Source organism: Strix uralensis, chromosome 30 (assembly GCF_047716275.1).
Source record: "Strix uralensis isolate ZFMK-TIS-50842 chromosome 30, bStrUra1, whole genome shotgun sequence".
Lineage (NCBI taxonomy): Eukaryota > Metazoa > Chordata > Aves > Strigiformes > Strigidae > Strix > Strix uralensis.
The window spans coordinates 251,106-273,608 of record NC_134001.1 but is presented as its reverse complement, the minus strand read 5'-3'; the positions used below and the strand labels follow the sequence as shown (position 1 = coordinate 273,608).

The following is a 22,503-nucleotide window of genomic DNA, read 5'->3' as shown; positions in this document are numbered from 1 at the left end:
CGCGCGGGTCAGGCGCTGGGACGGGCCCCTCTAGCGGGGTCCTCGCCGGAGCTGCCCCGGCCCCGGCCCGCGCCGGGACGCTCTTTCCCTTCCGGCGGGAAGGGCCCGGCTGGAGCCGCCGGCGCCTGGGCCCGGGGGGGCTTCGGGCCCGGCCGCTCGTCCCAGCGGGGCGGGGACCCCGGCAGCGGGGCTGAGCGGGCGATCGGGTGCCGCGGGAAGAACCGGTGGGTGTTCGGAGGGGAATTGGTGCCTCTGCTCGGGCGCTGAGCTCGGTGCGCGCGGCCTCGGCAGGGGCGGGGGGAGGAAACGCGGCGGGAACTGTCTGAGGGAAAAACCGCCCGGGGCAGAGCTGTTCGGGTTCATCTGCTGAAGAAGGTGTCAGTTTGGGAACGCTGTGCTGCTGATGCTCCTCCGCTGGTGATGTTGTCTGCGTCCCTCGTGAATTCTGCAGCGGGCTTCTCCAAAGGCTTCTTAGCTGCGGGTTTTCCTGGGATTTTGTAGCCCATCGCTGTGGGGTGTTCCGAATGCTTCTGGTGTACGATGAGGTGAAAGATGCGTCTGGCCAGAGGGAGAGGAAAGGTTTGGCTTCTCTGGCTGTTGATAGGCACAGAAATAGAGATTGCTGCGTATTGAAATATATTGAAATAGCGGTGGAACAATGACATGAAACACACGGTTATGGAATAGCTTTGGCGTACGTGTGGTGTGTTTACGCTTTAGTACCATACAAAAGAGGTCTTGTGGTAGTCTGTTCTTATGTTGTGCTCCTCAAATCTGCTTTTTTCCCCTCTGTTTGACTTGAGAATTCTGTTCAGCGGGTCTTTCTTCGGTGTGCGCTTTTCCCCAGGGCAAAAGGGCTCCGTCTCAGTGTTACTTGTTGCCCTGAGGTCACTCCGCCGTAGCTGAAATGTCTCACCATCTCTTCTGTCTCCTGTTTTCTCTCTCAGGGGCCCCGTGGTGAAGAACAGTCCCCAGAGGGCTCTGGTGCTCCCAGACAGCGGCTTGATGGCTTGTGCCGTGTCCCTCTGGTGCCGTCTCCAGGAGCGGGTGAGTGGCGTCACACCGCAATAAGGCAGCGTCCTGCTTTGGGAAGAAAGTGTGCTGGGTTGGAACCCCTTGGGCAGGCCGGGAGGAGGCTGCCTTCCCGGGTCAGGGCTGAGCGCTGGCCTGTCTTACCTGATCTGGAGTTGATGTCTGTCCCAGCTTTAGCTCTAGAATTACTCTGAGACCCGGGGAGCTCCGGTTCCCTTAGGCTGTGTCCTTGGAGCTTTTCCCTGCTGTGGCATCCCGTTGGTGTCCCAAACTCTCACCCGGTGTGAGGAGAAGGGGCACAGTTTGAGTTTTCTCCCGTTTGGGCGCTGGGGAGGCAGAGTTCTGGGCTGAACGCTGGTGTTAGAGAAGATGCTTTCCCGTTCCCTGCCTGCAGCTCTGGATACCCCAGGGGAACAGCGTTAGCAAGTGCTGGTGGAGAGACGTGGGGGTGATCGTGCCCAGCCTGCCTGGGTGAGCCTGTTCCGAGTGCCCCCACCCTGTTCAGTCCCACCTGCACCTCCAGAAGGCTGGAAGGGTCGTGGTCACATCTGCCTCGGGTCGCAGTTAACAGGCACGGGTTCAGATTGGCTTTTTAAGGCGGAAAAGCAACAATGATCTATTTTCTGCTGGGGCTGTACGTTCCATGTGCATTTGTGCCAGACTTAAATTTTAGCTGGCGACTGTAATACAGATTCCAGCAAACTCTGGGGCTGGGAAATGAAAGTTGTTGGCGTTTTTCAGGGTTGCCCCTAGAATATTCATCTGATTCTTCATAGATGTTGTTTATAATAACTGCTGAATTCCTCTTCTCCCAGATGGCACGTGTTAGGAGTAAAACCCTCAAGGCAGCTGGGGCTCAGGAGCAGCACTGTTGTGTTCCTGTGACCTTGTGTCACGGGGCTTCAGTGGCTCAAGTCAGTGCTGGCTCAGAAGTCTCGGTGTTCCCTACTCAGAGCTTTCTTTTTCCCTCCCTGTGCAGTTTGTGTCTAATCCCTTTGCCCGTGTTGTTTTCCTGAAGTTACTGCAATTTGCTTTTCGCTCCTGGTGTTCCAACTGGACCATCAGTAAAAACCTTGCCCTTTGGAAGTCGGCGTTGCTGGCAGCTTTGCCTGCAGGCGCTCTTCCTCGGCAGCTGCTCGAGCGCTGCCTGCGCGTGGGCAAACGGCAGCAGCGCCCAGGCTGCGAGTCTGCAAGTCCAGGGCGCCGTTACCCCATCACGGAATTCCCCCGGCATCAAATCTCTGCTGTTGGACCCAGTGCAAATAAAGTAAAACTGACTCAGCCCGCTTGTGGTGTTGAGGGAAGAGGTGGGAGTTGGGAAGCAGGGAAGAGTTCCCCTGGAGTTTTTCTTCACCTTCGTCTGGCGACCCCTTCGTGGTTTTTGACAGCAGTAGCTGAACTGCAGGGAGCCGAGTTTTCCGTTAAGTATCTTGCCCAATAGTATTTGCAATCAGTTAAGCGCAGTCTTCTATAAATCCAAGATTTTGATTTTTCTTGAAGAAATAAATGTTAAAACCTTTGCCCCTCCGTTGTTTGTACCGTGGTGTTTTTTCCCCAGATTCTTCTCGGATGTCTCCGTGTTGCTGACGGAAATGAAACTGCTGACTCTCTTTAGAGAGGGAATCGGCAGAAAGAGGGTGGAGAGAAATTGGGGTAATTTTTCGACCTTGAAACTGCAGTGCCTGGGTTGGCGTGGGTGAGTCTGTGAGGGCAGGGTTCCTTGGACGGGCTCTTTGAACGTGTGTTGGTTTCCCGTTTAGGAAACAGGAGGTTTGGTGAAGGACGGAGTTGTGTTTCGTTGCTTTCGGACAGATTCTAAACTTCAGGGCTCTTGTTGCCTGGGAAAGAAATAATTCTGCCCGTAGAAAGGAAACCTTTGGGCCCTGGGCCTGCCAGCGCTGGGATAGGCTGGTTACAGCAGTGCCGGAGGGCTGGTTTGTGCTGGCGGCCGAAGGGCAGTGAGCTGTGGCCTTCGCCCGTGCAGGCTGGGACAGGCATCTCGCTGGGTGGGACGGAGGAAAAAGAGCTTTTTGTGCTCGTCGAGCACTGTTGCTCCTGATTTTGTCCTGGCAGTGAAGAACTTGTGCGGGACCGAAGGCAGCGCTGTGAAGCTGCAGCACAAACCCTCAGTCACTCTGCGCCCGCAGTGTCCGTGGAGCTGACTTTGGACTCGGAGCTGCTGCTGCTGCGTGTCCCTGGCGGTGTCGTTCCCGTGGAGCTTTTCTTGGGAGAAAAAGTCCCCAGCGCTTGGGAGAGGCCCCGGCCCGGCCGCTCTCCAGCAGGGCCCTGCAGATCCAGCGCCGCAGTAGCCGGCGGTGTGCAGGGGGCACTGGCTGGGCTGGTGTGGGGGTCTATCGCAGGGTACCCCAGCTGAGGAGGAGCCGTTTGCTTTCCTGTGCTGTGAACACACAGATCCCTTGGTTTGTCACCTGCGCTTGGTGATTCTTGAGGAAACTCTCCGTGGGCTGGAAACGGAAGCGGGACAGGGGGAAATTTTGAGTTCATTGTTGTTGTTCTTCACTGTTCCACCTGGGTCTTATAGCACTTTCTTTCCTGTTTTTCAGTGGTGGCTTGGATGTGGTGGTGGTGGTGTTGTTCGTGATGTTGATTTTGTTCCCCACCCCGCTCCCTTCCAGGAGAAACCCCTCCAGGCTGTCCCTCTGTGCCGCAGGCCGTGGCACCGTGCAAGGGTGCGATGAGCAACCAGGGCCCCGTTCCCTTTGGAGAACCGCGTGGCCTGTACAGCTGCGTTTGGGACGAGGAGAGGTGAGGAGGGAAGGGTCGACTTCTTTCAGGCCAGCTGTGCTTTTCTGAGGAGTCCCAGCCCTCGCTCCGCGTGCAGAGTTGGGGCTCGGGTGCACGTTCCCCAGCCCCTTCTCTCTTGCCCTGCGCTCCCCCGTGACGTCCCTGCGGGAGCTGCTCTGTGAGTTCCCCTGGTCCGGGGTCGGTGTTGGCACGTGTCACCTGAGCGTAAAGCTGGAGAGGGGCGGTTTAGGTCCAGACTTACCCTGGAGAGCTGGGGTTGCTCCTTTCCCTGCCGGGAGGCTGCAGCTGTATTTCCGTGGGGCTGCCTTGGTAGGACGTGGTGCTGAGACTGGGCACAGCCCTGCCCTGCGCTGGCTCGGCCCGGGAGCCACCTCAAGCAGCAGCATCGGGTTTAGGGGCGCAGGTTGCCCGACGTAGCCCCCAGCAACTGGATTCCAGTTCCAGGAGGTGAAAAATGTCAGTAACTGCTGATGTCTGAGTGTCCCCAAGGAACTGGAGGCACTCCTCCGGCTTACGGTGCTGGTTGCTGCGCTGAAAACAGGCTGCCGGTCAGGTGGGTGGCATTTGGTAGCCACTTAACATGGAAGGTGCTGTTCAGGGAGATCCTATCCGCGGGTTTAATGGCATCTAAAAAGACGTGCTCGTGTTTATGTAACAGTAGCATATTGAAAAAATAAAATGTCATGAGTTTGCCGTTTTGATAAGGAGATGGACAAGGATCTTTACAAGCTTGGTCTAACGTGTAGCTAATCCTACTCGTGCTGTCTTCCTCCACCTTCTCTGAACAGGGCTGAGAGCACTTCTGGAAGTTTCCCTCTTTTTCCTGCCGTCACTTCTGTGAGGCAGTGGAAATTCTCACCTTCCCCAGCTTCCCCCAGCACTCGCCACACCGCAGAGGAGATGAAGGTCGCAGTGCTCGGCGTGGCCCTGCTCTTCCCCATCCTGCTGTGCGCCGCGGGAGATGCTCAGGTGAGTCCCCAGTGCCACAGGGAGGGGCTCAGGGCTGGGGATGGGTCTTGGCTGCAGGACATCAGCTCCTGCAGAACGGAATCGTAGTGGGGAGCACGAAGCCCCTTGCCTTGGCCTCTCCCTTTCCCAAGCAAGGGGCTCCTGCAGGCTCCCCTGCTCCCCCAGCCCTGGGCAGTGCAGTTTTCTCCCCTCCACAATTGTGTCTCTTCCCCCACTTCCCCCACAATTAATGTTCTTCTGCCTGGAGCCCGAGTTCCTCACTGAATGGTCAGACCTGTGTCCTCCCTGGAAGGGTCCCAACCAGTTCCTTGTCTCGGTGCTCCCCCCTCCATCCCTTCTGTGCATCTCCGGGCCATCCTTTTGGTCCCCTCACACATCTCATCCCCGGGATCTCCTCCATGTCCCATCTAGGGTACCCAAATTCCCTCCCTTTGATCCCTCCAAAGCCTTTCATTTTGTCTTTCCCCTCAGTCCTTTGCCTTTCATCCTGTCCACAGTGGTGGTGTCCCCAGATCCCCTTCCTTGAACCCCCACTCCCAGTCCCTCTCCCAATCCCCTCATTTTTGGCCTCTGCAGTCCTCTTCCTTCTGTCCCCACCAACCACAGCATTTGAAGTCCCCGTGTCCCCTCCACTTGGATCTCTTTACCCCCCACTTCCATCTGACGCAGTCCTGGCCCTTCAACATCCCCAGCCCAGGCCCTTGGGGTCCACTAATTCACCCCAGTGCCCTGTCTTTGGCTGCCCCCATCCCCACCCCGTCCTGTTTGGAGGCCCTGAATTCCCCACGATCTCCTTGTCCCCATCCCCGCCCCTGGTCCCTGCATGGACAGCTCTCCCAGGTGACACTTGGAGGAATGGGGCTGGGGGGTGCAGAAGGGATGTTCCTGCTCAGAGCAGGGGGAAGCCACAGGCCTGCGGGGACTGCGGACACCTGTGCCCCAGCCCCAGCAGGGTCCAATCCAGAGCACCCTTTGCTCTTCTTCCCCAGGCATTATTAGAAGCAAGTGGAGGTGCTTGCCTGGGGGTCGGTAGTGGGGTGGACTTGGAGGGCACCCAGTGTGGGGGACTGGAGGGCACACTGGTCCTCCCATCCCTTGCTGGGACTGGGGACATCCCAGTGACCAGTGAGGTCTCGTGGTCTCACTCCAGGGGGGAATCAGTGTCGGGCGAGTGAAGAGGGCTGGGCTGGGTACCACGGGTTCTGCTGGCCCCAGACCCTCCCCTCCCATGGCCACGACACTCCAGGGCAGCCCAGTGTGACCCATTACACCCCAGTGTTTTCCCAGGGAGGCCCCCTTCCCCGGGGTCCCCATTGCTGATGCGGAAGTCCCGGACACAACTTATACGACGGCTGTGATCAAGTTGATGCCGCTTTATTAAAGGATACACAGAAATTTATACACTATCACAAGCTTCACGCGCCGCTATCTTATTGCTAATAGGCTAAAGCTACTTGTTCACGCACCCTTTTGCCCTCTACGATTGGTCCCGGTGTGGTGTCCACACGCTGCTCTCCCACTAGGTAGGCATCCTGTTTTCAACAGTCCAACTTCTTTATCTTTTGGCCAGGAATGTAGTTTCTAAATCTATCTCGGCCTTGCTTATGTCCTTGAACACAGCTGCAGCTTGTTGTTACAGTGAGGCCCCTTGGTCTGGATCGCTCACAACATGTTCGTTGTTCTCCAGCGATTCCACACCCCGTTGCATTCCCATCCATCCCATTACACCCCAGTACACCCCAGGATGCCCCAGTACACAGCCACGCACCCAGGTGGGCCCCTTCCCCAGGACCCCCACTCCTTTCTGCGCAGCACCCTGCTGACTCACATACACCATTTGTCCCAGAAGCCCCTTCCCCAAGGAACCCACCGCTGTCTCCTGCCCCCCAGTAGCTCCCAGTGCACTCGGGCGTGTCCCTAACCCTCCCTTTCTCCCCAGCCCCTGATGGGTGACGAGCTGGTGGAAGCTGCAGACCAGAAATGCCTGATTGCCCCTGTTGATGTCCAGGTGAGCAGCATCGGGGTGTCTCTACCCCCATAAAGGGTCCTGGGGGATCCCTGAGCCCTCAGGGGTGGGCAGACCTTGGGTGTGGGAGAGGGATGCAGAGGGGACTGTCCCTGCCCCGTGTCCCCCATCAGGGTGAGCTGGACAGAGCTGTCCCCGTGCCTTCCCACGTGCTCCGTGGTGCTCTGCAGCCCCGGAGGGTCACCGTGCAGGCCAGGCAGGGGCTCTGGTGCCATCCAGACCCCGGGATCACCGTGAGGGCTGGGCAAGGCTCTGGGAGATGTAGGGGCATCCCGGGGCAACGACACCCTGGGCCAGGGGCTCTGGGTGCCTCATGGGACTCAGGAGAGCCAAGTCCTATCTTGAAGGCTCCAATTCCCTTCTCCTTCCCCAGGTCTCTGCAGAGAGAGACGGTGGGGACAAGTCCCGTCCCGTGTCCCAGCAGACACTGGGGGTGACATTTTGAGCTCTGTCTTTCAGGACCGGAGCTGGTGGTGACACCCTTGTTCTGTTCCCCTGCAGCGGCACGAGGAGATGATCAGCCCTGGCTGATCCCCGGGAGCCCTGGGCCGTTTCCCTCTAACGATCAATAAGCCCCTTCAGCAAAGGTACGCTCTGCGGCCGGGTGCGTGTGCGTGTCCTCGTCCCCTCTCCTCTGCGGGCGCCCGGGTCCTCTCTGGCTGCCCCTCAGCGATGAGCAGAGTGGCTGAGGGAGGCCGGGGGGGTCTGTAGAGGAGATCCCCGTCCCACCCGCCGTGTGCCCCAGGCAAGGGCAGATTAGAGCAAACTGGGGTGTTCTGGTGAGGGGCAGCCAGTGCCAGCCCTCGGGGCACCCCGTGTTCTGGAGGCACAGCAGGAAACAGCTTCTTGTTGGGCTCCGGTTGGCTTTCTGGGCTGCAAGGGCACATTGTTGACTTACGTTCAACTTCTCATCCCCCAGTACCCCTGCGTCATCCACAGCTGATAGCAGGGGTTGCCTTGACCCAGGTGCAGGACCTTGCCCTTGGCCTTGTTGAACCTCACGAGGTTCACATGGGCATGATTCTCCAGCTTGTCCAGGTCCCTCTGGATGGCTTCCTGTCCCTCGGGAGTGTCAACCGCACCACTCAGCTGGGTGGCATCTGCAAACGTGCCGAGGGTGCACTCGGTCCCACTGTCCGTGTCATTGAGGAGGATATTAAGCAGTACTGGTCCCAGTATGGACCCCAAATAGCCCATCAAATCCAGATGTCTGCAATTTTGAGGGAAGGATGTTGTGGGGGACCATGTCAAAGGCCTTACAGAAGCCCAGCTAGATGACATCCATAGCTCTTCCCTTGTCCATGATGTAGTCACCCCATCCTAGAAGGCCACGAGGATGGTCAGGCAGGACTTGCCCTTGGTGAAGCCACGCTGACTGTCTCGAATCACCTCCCTGTCCTCCATGTGCCTCCGCACAGCTTCGAGGAGGATCTGTTCCGTGATCCTCTCAGGCACAGAGGTGAGGCTGACAGGTCGGTAGTTCCCAGGGTCCTCCTTTCTGCCCTTTTTAAAGATGGGTGCAGTGGTTCCCTTTTTCCAGGCAGCGGGGACTTCCCCTGACTGCCGTGACTTTTCAAATATCCCGGAGAGTGGCTTGGAAACAACATCAGCCAGTGCCCTCAGGACTCTGGGATGGAGCTCGTCAGGTCCCACAGACTTATGTATGTTCAGTTCCCCAGGTGGTCCTGAACCTGATCTTCTCTCACAGCGGGAGGGACTTTGCTCCCCCAGTCCCTGCCTTGCGGTGCATCCACTCGAGAGGTGTGGGAAGAGAGGTTGCAGTGAAGTCTGAGACAGAAAAGTTGTTGAGTACCTCAGCCTTCTTGTCCACTGTTACTAGTTTGTTGGTCTTGCTCATCAGGGGGATGCACTTTCTTTGATCTTCCTTTTCAGGCTGACGTACCTGTAGAAGCTCTTCTTATTCTTTGCATCCCTTCCCAAGTTCCTCTCAAGCCACCTCTTGGTTTTCCTGACCCCATCCCTACTACATGAGTAGTTGCTCTACTCATCCCAGGGTACCTGTCCCTGCTGCCACTGCCTGTGCATTTCCTTCTTGCCCTTCTTTGACCAGCAGGTCTCCACTCAGCCATGCGTGTTTCTTGCCTTCCTTTCCTGATTCTTACACCTTGGGATCAATAGAGGTTATTCTTCCCCTCGTAGGACTGGTCAATTCTCTTTGTAAAACTTGAGAAGTTTCTGTTGGCCAAATCCCAGAGATTCTCAAAGGCCTCCTGGACTGAAGCTCCATTCTGCGAGCTGTTAATGTTTGTGTGCAGGTGCCTCACCCTGGTTGTGGTGAGCCATCAACACCAGATCACAGGGTAAGAAACTGCAGGACACCACAGCTAATAAAAGGAGTTGCTGGTTTTGGACTGAGCAAGGCAGGAATCAACACGAGAACCCTCTTAGAAACACTCTAGGAGGGCACGAAGCAAGCAAAGCCAGGGGCAGTGGGGAAAGAGCAGAGTTGGGCTGTTTGTAGGGAGTGTATGAGGGTGATCAAAATGAAGAACTTGGGAGGGAAAAGAAGGAAAAAGAAAACCAAAGGTTAAGCTCAGATAGGATGAAACCTGCATCAGAGGTTCCCTGCCGAGCAGCCCTGCGTCAGTGACTTCAAGGGGACAAAAAAGTCCGTATTGATCGCTCCAAACTTATGCCTGCTGGCTTCCATGGGCATGGGGAACGTGAGTGCTCTCCCCGTCATCCTCAAGGGAAGAGCTGTGGTGGAAGGAAATGCAGCGTCACCCATCCTGGAAGGGGCCCCCGGAGGTCTGCAGGCCGAGCACAACCACTGTCAGTGGAGAAAGGAGAAACGAGGTTTGGGCTGTTTGTATGCTGGGCTGTGGCAGTGGCAAACAGCCCTAGATAGACACACGTCCGGTAGTGATCTCTCCAGGAGCTGAGCTTAGACTCTCCAGCTGTCCAGGAGCTGGCCCTGGGATCCCCTCATCCCTCCAGTACTCCCAACCTCCCTGCCACACACACACCCCAAGGTCTCTCTCCAGCACAGTCACAGAACCACTGAGGCTGGAAGGCAGCCAGCTTCCACCCTCCATGGGCTGCCTCTTCATGCTTGAGTTTTGTCAGGAGCTTCTTCCTCATCCACACCAGCCTCCTGCCGTGTTGCTTCACTTCCTGCATGTCTGGGTGTGCTGTTCTGGAGCTGGCAGAGGAGATCCTTGACCATCCAACAGCTCTCCCCTCTTCCTTCAGTGTTGTATCCCATGGGATTCTTCCGGGCAGGTTCCTCAGCAGGCCAGAGCCTGCTCTCCTGAAGTCCCGCTCTTTGCCTTGTTCCTTTCTCTCGGGAGCCTCGACTCTACTTTCTCACCCCTGATTGTTACATCCCTGACCAGCTCCTCCTTGTTCCTAAGTATGATTTCCTGCAGGACACCTCCCCTCGCTGCCTCCTCAGTCACCCTTGTCAGGAGGATGTTGTCACTGAACTCCAGAAACCTCCTGGATGACTTTCACTTTGCTGTGTTGCCCCTTCAGCAAATATGGGGATAGTTTATGTCCGCCATGAGGCCCAGGGCTTCTTCCAGTTGAATGAAGAAGGTCCATCTACTTCCTCCATCGGGGGGTCTGTACCAGACATCCGCCCACCACAGTGTTGCCTGTGACCCTTCAGCTCTCAGCTGGTTCATCCTCCATCCCCAGGCAGAGCTCCACACGTTCCTGCTGCTCTCCCCCATGAAGGGCAACTTCCCCTCCAGGCCCAGCCTCATGGCCTTAGCAGTACCAGCCCCTCAAGAGCCAGAGTTTCTCTAGCAGGGGGTATTTGTAGTACCCTTCAACTCCTCACGTTGTTCTCTTCTGAGAGACCCCCCAATCCAGATGAGCCAGCTACACACAAACATTAAAAGCTGACCAAATGGATCTTCAGTCCAAGGAGACCTTGAGAAAACCTGGGGTTCAGCAAATGGAAGTCACCTGAAATTTTGCAAGGAATAGTGGTCGGTCCTGCACAGGCAGGGGGCAAATAGCCCCGTACATCTGGGGCCTGCCCAGCTGAGCAGCGACTCTGAGGAGAAGGGCCTGGGCACTACGAGGGATGCCCTACGAGCCAGGAGAGGATGGACACGGGGAACAAGGGCAGCTGCCTACGGGGCTGCATTTGGAGGAGCGGGGGCCACCCCGACACCCTGAGTTCCCATCCCCCTCCCCTCAGCACTGGTGTGGCCCCACACACACGGGTGCGTCCCAGGGTGTGGCTCCCCAGTTTGGAGAAGTAGGGGGGGACCTGGAGAGTGTTGAGTGAAGCTCTGCCAAGGTGGGGTTCGGGACCTAGTGCCCATGGCCTGTGTGGGGGGGCCGAGGGACCTGGAGTTCTTTGGGCAGTGGTGTGAAGGCTCCAGGCACTATAGGAGTAGCCTGAGAGTGGCTGAGGGGGGATTTCAGAGCTGGTGGAGCTTTTCTTGGTGGTAAGATACAGCATGAGAAAGAACTAATGCCACTACGTGCAGCTGGGGAGGCCCAGGTTGGACACAAACCCTGTCACTCGAAGGGCAGTGCTGTGGTGTAACAAGTCACCCAGAGGGAGACTGGAGCAGCCCCAGGCTTTGTGTTTCCAGGAGCAGCCAGGGAGGATGGAGAGATCTCAGTAAAGGAAGGGAGATGCTGCGGTGAGAGCAAGGCGTGGTAGCCGGGTGGATGTCTACAGCCTGTGGAGAAAGAGGTGCAGGTGTGGGACACGGTGGGACAGCCTGTGGTGGAGACGACAGAGGGATGAAGAACCCCCAGGGCTGGGTTTTGGGGCCACTCCTGTTTAACATCTTTATCGATGGTCTGGACGAGGGGATCGAGTGCCCCCTCAGTCAGTTTGCAGATGACACCCAGTTGGGTGGGAGTGTTGATCTCTCGAGGGTAGGGAGGCTCTGCAGAGAGACCTGGCCAGGCTGGAGCGATGGGCTGAGCCCAACGGGAGGAGTTTCACTAAGGCCAAAGGCCGGGTGCTGCCCTTGGGCCACAACAACCCCCAGCAGGGCTACAGGCTGGGGGAGGAGTGGCTGGAGAGCTGCCAGTCAGAGAGGGACCTGGGGGGTGATTGATGGATAACGAGCCAGCGCTGTGCCCAGGTGGCCAAAAAGGCCAATGGCATCATCCTGGCTTGTATCAGCCATAGCGTGGCCAGCAGGGACAGGGAAGGGATCTCACCCCTGTGCACTGGTGAAGCTGCCCCTCGATGAGTGGGTTCAGTTTTGGGGCTCCTCACCCCAAAAAGGCCATTGAGGTACTGGAATGTGGCCAGAAAAGAACGAAACTAGTGAAGGATCCAGAGAACAAGTCTTAGGAGGAGCAGCTGAGGGAACTGGGGGGGTTTAGTCTGGAGAAGAGGAGGCTGAGGGGAGACCTCCTGGCCCTCTGCAACTCCCTGAAAGGAGGGTGCAGAGAGGGGGGAGGAGTCTCTTGAGCCAAGGACCCAGCAGCAGGCCAAGAGGGAATGGCCTCAAGCTGCGCCAGGGCAGGGTCAGACTGGCTCTTAGGAAGGATTTCTTTGCAGAAGGGGCTGTTGGGCGTTGGAATGGGCTGCCCAGGGCAGGGGGGGAGTCCCCATCCCTGGAGGGGTTGAAGAGTAAAGTTGACTTAGCGCTGAGGGATCTGGTGGAGTTGGGAACGGTCAGTGTTAGGTCAGTGGTTGGACTGGAGGATCTTCAAGGTCTTTCCAACCTGGACGATTCTGTGATTCTGTGACTCAGTGAAGGCTAAGTTGTCATAACTCTAGAAATGGTAACTAGGTGAGACGTCACGAGAGGAAGAGGGGGCATCTTCAGTCTTCACCCTGAAGACCCCCCCCAAGACCACCAGGAGCCCCTGCGCAGGCGCAACAGAGAGAGACTTGGGGTGGGGTTTGTGTTAATGACTTCTCAAAACTAACTGTAATATCTCTCGCTATTCTCGGAATTATAATGAATATGTAAACGCTTTACACTATAGAAAGGAGCCGCTTCTCGCTCCAAGGTGTGCACGCTTGTGGAGGAGCGATCCCCCGTGCACCCAGCGCTGCAGTAAAGAATGCCTGCTTTCTAACACTCTGATTCTGACTCTTAGAGAGTTCTTCCTCGACCGGCTTTTTAGTATCACCCCAACGGAGCGGACAACAAGTCTCCAAGTCCAAACATTTATGAACTACCCACAATGTACTAACTGAACACACGATAGTTGGCTAGGTACATAGCGAGTTGTGGCAAGCAATACAATATGCCTTGCATGTCTTAATGGGAAAGGGAAAAGAGGGAGGCAGAGGGAATGGGGAAATACAGATCACCCGTCCGGGTTCCTGCGCTGATCCCGCCGGCGAGGGCTCCAGGAGGCACAGGAGGCAGCCGTCTTCTTCGCTTCCCTGCACTCTCCAGGCCCCCCCTTCCTTCCCCCCCTTGATTTATACCCACTTTCCTTGGGTCCGTCCCCCAGGTCGACCCACACACCTACGTATCCCATGTGTGGGAGGGGTGAGGTGTTTCATGGGATGATGTAATTAGCATGATCATGTTAGCCCTCGTTAGCATATTGAGGGGTGTGAACTTTAATATGCATTTCGTGGATAATGAAGCAAAGGTCATTCACGGGACAGATGGCCCTTGAAGTTTTGGTCAGGTGCCCCAGAGCAGAGCCGTCCTGTCTCCACAGGGCTCCCTCCTCCAGTCCCATCTTGTGTTATTCGGGCAGCCTTATCAGCTTCGGCCTCCACAGAATGCACCCTGTGACTCAGAGTTTTGTCTTGCGAGTGTCTGAGGCATTTCTTTGATCAGCCTCAACTTTTGCTTTCTCAGGCTGTTTTTCTTAGTTCCTCGCAGGCCTGGTTTCTCGTCTCTCACCACCTGTCACCTCTGCCTGGAGTTTTCTGCTCTAACAGCCCCTGGGGAGGCTTTGTCAGGAACGGTCCTCACTGGGACCCATTAACACTCCAAGGAACTTTGGAGTTTGCATCTGACTTGGACTTCTTGAGAGGCTCTTCAACTTCCTATTGCTGCCTGGGGTTCATGGACTCGGCCCCAAACCCACCCGAGGGGTCCTTAAAATGCCTTGGGCTGGTCCTCTGCTGCGGAGCTGGGCCGGGCTCCTGGGCCAGAGGGAGCTGAGGGCAAGTGGTCAGCGCTGCAGAGAGCCAGCTCTGCCCAGGAGCAGCTCCTCTGCCAAGCGCAGCAGGGCTGGGGGCACTGCCTGCAGGCACCGAGGGCAGAGGAGCGGGGCAGAGAGAGGGGAAAGGCAGACGGGAGCAGGAGGGTGTGGAGAGCTCGAAGGAGGAGAAATCTTCACAGTACTTAACCCAGTAAGTGTCCTCTTGTTTTGCTGGGCGGGCAGTGGGAGATGGGAATTTATTTCTCCTTTCTGGAACAGACACTAAGGCCCCAGGTCTCGTTAGCACTTGTCTGAGCCTCTCCTGAGCCCCTGCACACACAGAGATGCCCCTGGGCAGGGCCCTGCTGCCGGGAGGGGTCTGCAGGGCCAAGCTGAGCACACAGCGGGCGGGATGGGGGCTGTGAGCACTGACAGGGAGCAGACCTGGGGACAGAGAAGCAGCTCCTGGCTGTGACAGCTCCAGGCAGCAGAGACGTGGGCAGAGAGTAAGAGGGAGCTGCTGCTGGAAACACCTCGGGAGGAGGAGTTCAGGCACCTCCCTGCCATCCCCTGCAGTGCAGACACCTACTCCAGAGGAACCCCCTGGTCTCCTCTCCCACCCAGCAGAGCCCGACCCTCTGTCCCTGTCCTGCCTCCTCACAGCAGCCCTGTGGCATTTCTCCATATTTCCCCTTCGGCCTCTGCTCCCCGTGCTGGTATCACCGGACTTTCTGGGATGGGGTGGGGTTCAGCCGTGAGCAATCCCTGTGGGCACTGCCATGCAGACGTTTCCATGGGAGTAAAATGTCCATGTGCCCTCGCACTCTGCAGGCTCAGGGTGATACAAATGAGCCAGTTGACTCTTCAGGACACCCCGTCCTTAGGACACTCGACTCTTTCCCAGTGGGGTCCTGCTGGGCTGCAGCCTGTCCTGCAGAAGGGCACAGCTCTCCCAGGGCACCTCTGTGTTCTCCAGCAGCTTCATGAGAAACCGAATAGACAGAAATGAGAAATCTGTCCTAACTTAGTGATGTCTTTTCCTCTGTGAACAGGCCCCCATGCCGAGAGTGAACAAATGTCCAACGGCAGCTCCATCGCTGAGTTCCTCCTCCTGACACTCACAGTCAGACGGGAGCTGCAGCTCTGGCACTTCTGGCTCTTCCTGGGCATCCCCCTGGCTGCCCTCCTGGGCAACGGCCTCATCATCACCGCCATCGCCTGCGACCACCGCCTGCACACCCCCATGTACTTCTTCCTCCTCAACCTCTCCCTCCTCCACCTGGGCTCCATCTCCACCCCTCTCACCAAAGCCATGGCCAATTCCCTCTGGGACAACAGGGGCATCTCCTGCTCAGGATGTGCTGCCCAGGCCTTTCTCTTTCTCTTCTTAGTCACAGCAGAGTTTTGTCTCCTCACCATCATGTGCTACAACCGCTACGTTGCCATCTGCAAACCCCTGCACTATGGGACCCTCCTGGGCAGCAGAGCTTGTGTCCACATGGCAGCAGCTGCCTGGGGCACTGGGTTGCTCAATTCTCTTCTGCACACTGCCAACACATTTTCATTATCATTCTACCAAGGCAAAACCCTGTGAAATCCCCCAGATCCTCAAGCTCTCCCGCTCACGCTCCTACCTCAGGGAAGTTGGGCTTATCATGGTTACTGCCTGTTTATCTCTTGGATGGTTTGTTTTCGTTGTGGTGTCCTATGTGCAGATCTTCAGGGCCGTGCTGAGGATCCCCTCTGGGAGAGGCTGGGAGGAGCCAGCAGGCAAAGGGACACAGGACTGGAGAGGGGTTTGGGACACACTTGGGAAGAACTCACGGGGTGGATCTGGCACAGCCCCCCTGTGAGCCATGGTCCTGCCCAGAGCCGTCCCTGGCTGCTGAGCGCTCGGGAATGGTGGGAGAGGGCTCAGCAGCAGGGATCCCCGTCCAGCAGGTTCTGCTCCCCCCCCCAGCAGCACGGCCAGGGCAGAGTCACCCCACGGCCCCGGGGCACCCCAGCCCTCTGGCTCTGCAGGGCAGCACCGCCAGAGCAGGGCCCTGCGGGGAGCACGGGTGGGCCCCAGGAATGGCCGGCCAGCCCAGCCCCTGCCCGCTCGCCTGGGGAAAGGCTCTCTGGAGAGCAGGGGTGGCTCTGGAGAAGAGCGAGGGAGCGTTTCTGTGCCTGCAGGGAGGAACCCGTGACTAAGAGAAATCCTAGAATCCTATCCTGGAATGGTTTGGGTTGGAAGGGACTTTCCCGTGTCTGAAGTCAGCTCTTCAGAAGCCTCTCTGGACAGACAGACTGCCCATGGGTCTCACAGTGTCGGGGAAGGCAGCTGGTCTGCGACAACCTGATTGAGGAGGAGTTTGACCTCGACAACATTCCGGTGTACCCTTGAGAAAGGGAAGCTTTGCTTCAGTAAAATAACTTTCAGAGATGCAGACTACGCAGCAGCATGAAGTAACCAGGGAGAAAACTGATAAAAGTTATCCAATGGGAATGTTGGGAACAACTTTTTGACCAATTCTATTGTGACACGCTGCCCCTGAAATATATAAAAATGCCTGCTTTCAGTAATAAAAAACCTAGTCGCTTATTCACCCGTGTGTGTGTGTGTCGCTTTGTCCATCTGTACAGCGACATCTGGTGATCCCGACGCGCGACGACGACGTGCAACGAGGCCGAGACGGCGACTTGGCAAGGACGTGATTGGGGATTCGCGACTTCGCCGAAGTGGGCTGCAGGACGGCGTGAGTGGAGACGGAGCCCGGCGGAGCTGAGAGCAGTGGGAACCTGCGTGGTCCGGACCTGAACTTGGACACCTGATAAGGTGAGCCACCGGGAACGGGACTGTAGCCATGGGACAGCATTTAACGAAAGGAGAGGAAACACCACTGTCCCCATGGAAAGCATTGCTTCAACGGAAGGGTGGTGAGACTAGTGAATACGGGCTCAGGCGAATGCTCGTTTGGAGCAAAACGCACGGATTTGAAGCAACAGCTGCCACGGCGTTTAGTGTATCAGCGTGGCAGGCAGCAGGGCAAAACTTATGGGATACAATGTCTTGTATTCTTGCCATTGGCAAGAGATAACGCTAACGAGGACTGCCAAAAAATGATTGAAGCCATGCCTGGAGACCCCTCTGTGCCTGATACAGTCGCTGCCTGCTCTGAAGTTGGCACTGTGGAGCATCAAGTGGCTGCACTACTACGGCCATGAAGGCTAAATCCGCTCCCAAGTGCTTTGGATGTGGACCGGGGGCACGTGTTAAAGCAGATTGCCCTGCCAGACAAGAAAATCCAAGAAACTCTGCCAGCAATTCCGCAGGAGTAACCTGCAGCCGCTGGGGAAAAATAGGGCGCTTTGCCAAACAATGTTGGTGCAGATTTCCTGCCAGCGGACAGCCTCTCCAGGGGAACGGGAAGGCGAGCGCGAGGGGGCACGCGACGGTAAAAAATCCCTCCTGCACGTCAGGGGCTCGGCACCTCTCTGTGAGCGGCTCCCGGCCAGAGCTGTCGGGGCAGCAGGACTGGGTGTCTGCACTGCCGACACAGCCACCATTTCACCGACAGACATCGTTAAAGTACCGCTGGATGCTGAAGGACCTACAGGGCGAGGGCTGAGTGCTTGATTGACTGGGAGCTCTGGCAGCACCTCGAGTGGACTAATTGTGCACGTGGGAATTACCGATGATTATACTGGGCACGTTTGTGCTGGGATTTCTACTCCCTGCCCGCCCGTAACCATTCCCCAGGAACTCGAGTTGCTCAGCTCGTACCATTTTTGAGCTGTGACCCCAAACCGAACGTCGGGAGCGACATGACGGAGGATTTGGCTGCACGGGACCCCGCAGGTCTGGTCACAGACTGTCTCATCCCGGAGAGCGCGGACGGGCTGTGTCCTATCCAGCAGAGGGCACTCGCCGACAGCAGTAAAACTGACGGGACTTCTGGACACAGGAGCCGAGGTAACTTGTATCTCAGTGCTCGTGGCCACCCACCTGGCCAGTTGTAAGTACGGGAATGGGAGTGGTAGGACGGGGAGGGTCAACACAAGCAGGGGCAGCAGCTGCGCCTGTTCTGGTCCCCGAGCCTGAGGGCCAAGCCCCGTGTGACGACAGCCCCCCTGAACCTACGGGGAGGGACCGTTTGTCACACCGGGGAGCGAAGGTTACTACGGATTTCTGACAGGGGCCACTGTGCTGCAGGGTGTAAAACAACCCACCCTTGCGTTGACCTGGTTAAGAAATAACCCCGTGGGGGTGGATCAGTGGCCCCTGCCAATTGAGGAATTAAAGGCCCTGCAGGAGTTGGTGATGAACAGCTAGCTGCTGGACATAGTGAGCCTTCTGCCAGCCCATGGAGTACTCCAGTGTCTGTAATTAGAAAGAAATCAGGAAAATGGCGATTCAGGAAAATGGGGACCTGTGGATGCAGGACAGGGATGGGGGATGCTCGGGGGGGCCCCACAGATGCGCCACTGGGGATGCCGGATGCTTGGGGGTCCCTACGGGTGGACGCATGAGTGTGGTGGGTGCCAGGTCCCATCTCCCGCACCCTCACCCAGAGCATCCCGATCCTGACGCCCTCCAAGGAGCTGCCAGTGGCCCCCGGCCTGGTGAGCGCAGCAGGAGAGGATGAGGAGGGATCCCCTACGGCAAATAAATGCTGTTATGGCCACAGTGGGGGCCCTGCGACCGGGCCTACCCTCACCTGCCATGATTCCTATGGCTTGGGAAATCATTGTGATGGATTTAAGGGACTGCTTCTTTACTGTCCCATTGGCATCCCAAGATAAAGAAAAATTTGCGTTCTCTGTGCCTTCTCGAAATCATGCAGAGCCTTCGAAAAGGTACCATTGGGAAGGTTTGCCACAAGGCATGAAAAATTCGCCAACAATTTGTCAATGGTTTGTAGCCCAGGCTTTGTCACCTGTGAGAGAAAAGTTCCCTCCTGGCTATTGCTGCCATTATATGGATGACATCCTGTTAGCAGCAACAGCAAGGAGCAGTTGAACAGCACGGAGCACTTAGCCAGAGTCCTTGCAACAACACGGATTGGTTATTGCCCCTGAAAAGGTGCAAAAAAGGTAGAACCGTGGAGATATCTGGGAATGACAGTGACAAGCAAGCAGGTTATGCCCCAACCTGTGAAACTCGACCTTGAAATCAAAACTCTCCATGATGTACAGAAACTGATGGGATCCTTAAATTGGATAAGGCCCTGTCCTGGACTTACCAGTTCTCAATTACAGCCGTTATTGGAGCTACTAAAACATTCTAATGATCCAGCAGAACCCAGAATACTAAACAAGGAAGCCTTGAGTGTCATTCATATGGAGGAACAATCTACACACGGGAGATTTGTCTCTCGAATAGATCTGTCTCAGGTAGTACAATTCTCTGTACTAACTGACAAAACTGTCCCATTCGGGGCTCCAGTACAACGGAACCCTGAATGGGATGACCCATTGCATAGTCTAGAGTGGATGTTTCTGTCCTTCTGGCCGCGAAAAACTGCTCCCGCACTGTCTGAGCTTATTGCTGACATAATCATAAAAGCCAGAAAGCGATGTTTAGAACTCACGGGGCGTGATCCGGCTACGGTTGTTTTACCTGTGCACAGTTGGTATTTCGAATGGTGCCTGGCAAATAATCACGAGCTGCAGGCAGCCATGGCAGGTTTTCAGGGACAGATCTCATATCACCTGCCAGCACAGCCCTGCTGAAATTTGCTCGGGAAGTACCATTTGGTCAGAAACGTGAAAGGCCTCACTGTTTTTACAGATGGCTCAGGAAAAGCAGGTAAAGCCAATCTATCGCAGTGCAACAGCCTGGTGTGCCTCTACCCCTCCGAAGGTCTCTCAGTCAGTTGGTGTTCCCGTTGCTCTACCCCCTGCATATTCTTGATACGTGGGGACAGAGCGTGGGGAGGACGGCCCTCAAAACTTAATGGTGGCCCCCGTAGCCTTGGTCGTCTTACTGTGCTAACACCTGGTATTACAGAGAGACACAAAGAATTGCGACAGGAAAGGAATATGCATCGATGTGCTGAGAACTGTGATGGCAGAGTAACATTGTGGAATCCTGGTCAAATTATCGCATCCTCCCTTTTTGCACCAGGAGTCGCTGCTGCGGCTGCACTAAAGAAATGGACTGGCTGGGGTGTTGGCTGAGGAACAGGACAGGGCTGCACCACTGGCCCTCACTGGGTCACTAACTGGTGCAGATACGTCAGACACGCGGCTTTGCAGAACTGAGCTGCCGTAGATTCCTTGCTTTTAGCACAAGGACGTGGGGGCGAAGATTCTGAAGGAATGTGTTGTATGAATTTATCGGATCGTTCTGAGTCGATCCATAAAAGCACACAGCAGCTAAAAGAAGGAGTGAAACATTTACAGGTGGATGATAATCTAGATTGGTTACCAAAACGTCCAAAAGCTGGGGACTGTCCGGATGGTTAATATCTGTGGTCAGGACTTTGGGACTAATTATCTCGACAGTTGTGGTTGTGGTACTGATGTTGCCTTGCTTTGGCACTTTCTTGCAAAGGGCCCTGCAAAAAACTGCTCATGCAATATTTTTACACAAACACAAAAAGGGGGAATTGTTGGGGAAGGCAGCAGGTCTGCCGAGAACCTGACTGAAGAGGAGTTTGACCTTGACAACATTCCAGTGTACCCTTGAGAAAGGGAAGCTTTGCTTCAAGAAAGTAACTTCAGGGAGCTGCAGACTTGCACAGCACGAAGTAACCAGGGAGAAAACTGATACAGGTTATCCAATGAGAACGTTGGAAGCAACTTTTTTACCAATTATATTGTGACGCTCTGGCCCCTGAGATATATAAAAACGCATGCTTTTAGTAATAAAAAAACTAGCCGCTTATTCACCCGTGTGACTGCGTGCATCAGTTGGTACTGACAGTCCAGCTCCACCCGCGGCTGCCCGCTGGTGACGGCCGGCTCTGCTTTGGGCACGCTGAGCTCAGGGACCAGCTCTGCGGCACCCATGGGGTCAGCGATGAGCACGGGGAGGTCACGGACGCTGGTAAATCCCCCTCGCGCGCCGGCGTCCCCCTCCTCATCCTCTCCTGCTGCGCTCACCGGGCCGGGGGCCGCTGGCAGCTCCTTGGAGGGCGTCAGGATCGGGATGCTCTGGGTGAGGGTGCGGGAGATGGGACCTGGCACCCACCACACTCATGCGTCCACCCGTAGGGACCCCCAAGCATCCGGCATCCCCAGCACCGCATCCACTGGGACCCCCCGAGCATCCCCCATCCCTGTCCTGCATCCACAGGGCCCCCCTGAGCATCCCCCATCCCTGTCCTGCATCCACAGGGCCCCCCCGAGCATCCCCCATCCCTGTCCTGCATCCACAGGCCCCCCCCAAGCATCCCCCTCAAACTCCCCTTGTAGCCCCCCTAAAATCCCTACAACTCCCCAAAGACACCTTGTAGCCCCTTACTCCCCCCTAAACTCCCTACAACCCCCCAACCCTTCTCATAGCCACGCTACAACTCCCAAACTCCCCTCGTAGCCCTCCTACAACCCTCAGACTCCCCTCGTAGCCCCCCTACACCCCTCTGAACTCCCTACAACCCCCCAAACCCACCTTGTAGCCGCCTACAGCCCCCTAAACTCCCTACAACCCCCCAAACCCTCTCATAGCCCCGCTATGACCCCCAAACCCCCCCTTGTAGCCCCCCAACACCCCCCAACACCGCCTTCTCTCTCTCCCCAGGCCAGCACCAGCCACAGGACCCCTGGGGCCCCCTCCCCAGGGGGGTACAACCCCCACACCCCCGGCTCAGGGATCGTGCAGAGCTCCAGCGACTGGGTGACCACCGACATCCAGGTGAAGGTCCGTGACACCTACCGTGACAGTCGGGTGGTGGGACAGACCGGCGTCATCCGCAGCGTCATGGTGAGACCCCCCCGCCCCGGGAGGTGGTTTTGGGGCAGGGAGGGGGTAACACACATGGTGATGCTGATTTCCCCCTCCCCCTTTTTTTGTTTTTGTAGGGCGGGATGTGCTTCGTCTACCTGTACGACAGCGAGAAGGTGGTGAGCATCTCCAGCGAGCACCTGGAGCCCGTCACCCCCACCAGAAGGAACAAGGTAGGGCCCCCCCCCAGCCCCCTCCTTTATCCTGGGCCCCCCAACACTCCCCCCACCACCGCATGCTCCTTTGGGGACCTTCTAGATCCTCTCAGGTGCTACCCCAGCCCCCCTGGGACCTCCCCACAACCCCTCTGGGACCCTCCCAACACCCTTGGGACCCCCCACCAGCCCCCTCAAGGCCCACTCTTCCCCCATTTGCCCCCCACCTCAGGTCAAGGTGATCCTGGGGGAGGACCGTGAAGCTACCGGGTACCTGATCGACATCGATGAGGAGGAGGAGGAGGGGTTCGTCTTCATGGATTCAGGGGAGCTCAAGAGCCTCAACCTCCGCTCCCTCGGCAAACTGGTGAAGGCTTGAGGGGGGCCCCCCCGTGCCCCCCACCCCGCTGCTGCCCCCTGTTTTCTTTGTGTCCCCCTATTTTCTTTCTACACACCCGGTTTATTTCCCCCGTTTCTTCCTACACACCCGGTATTTTCCCCCTGTTCAGTGTTGCTGCTTGTAACAAGGTTTAGTTGTCAAATAAACGCCTGTGGGTGCAGCA

General features: G+C 56.7%; 1 protein-coding gene and 1 non-coding gene across 2 annotated transcripts; both read left to right on the top strand.

Moving 5' to 3' along the window:
- Positions 1-99: 99 nt before the first annotated feature.
- Positions 100-22,503, top strand: LOC141935989 (transcription elongation factor SPT5-like). The gene is made up of 14 exons (XM_074852717.1): positions 100-224; positions 948-1,047; positions 4,587-4,767; positions 6,211-6,290; positions 6,707-6,775; positions 7,295-7,380; positions 12,532-12,642; positions 14,908-15,100; positions 16,481-16,673; positions 16,930-17,810; positions 20,771-20,888; positions 21,582-21,764; positions 21,863-21,958; positions 22,173-22,503. Exons 11-14 carry the CDS (start codon positions 20,850-20,852, stop codon positions 22,317-22,319), a joined length of 465 nt encoding a protein of 154 aa, XP_074708818.1. The 5' UTR covers positions 100-224; positions 948-1,047; positions 4,587-4,767; positions 6,211-6,290; positions 6,707-6,775; positions 7,295-7,380; positions 12,532-12,642; positions 14,908-15,100; positions 16,481-16,673; positions 16,930-17,810; positions 20,771-20,849; the 3' UTR covers positions 22,320-22,503.
- Positions 1,148-1,232, top strand: LOC141936006 (small nucleolar RNA SNORD45). Its single transcript, XR_012626687.1, has one exon. It is a non-coding gene; the product is annotated as a small nucleolar RNA SNORD45 (small nucleolar RNA).

What these genes read in the sequence shown, in the direction of transcription:
- LOC141935989 (XM_074852717.1), top strand. Translation starts at nt 20,850, where the DNA reads ATGGGGTCAGCGATGAGCACGGGGAGGTCACGGACGCTG. An exon ending in GCGTCATCCGCAGCGTCATG is followed by an intron (nt 21,765 to 21,862) that starts GTGAGACCCCCC and finishes TTGTTTTTGTAG; the next exon opens with GGCGGGATGTGCTTCGTCTA. An exon ending in CCCCCACCAGAAGGAACAAG is followed by an intron (nt 21,959 to 22,172) that starts GTAGGGCCCCCC and finishes CCCCCACCTCAG; the next exon opens with GTCAAGGTGATCCTGGGGGA.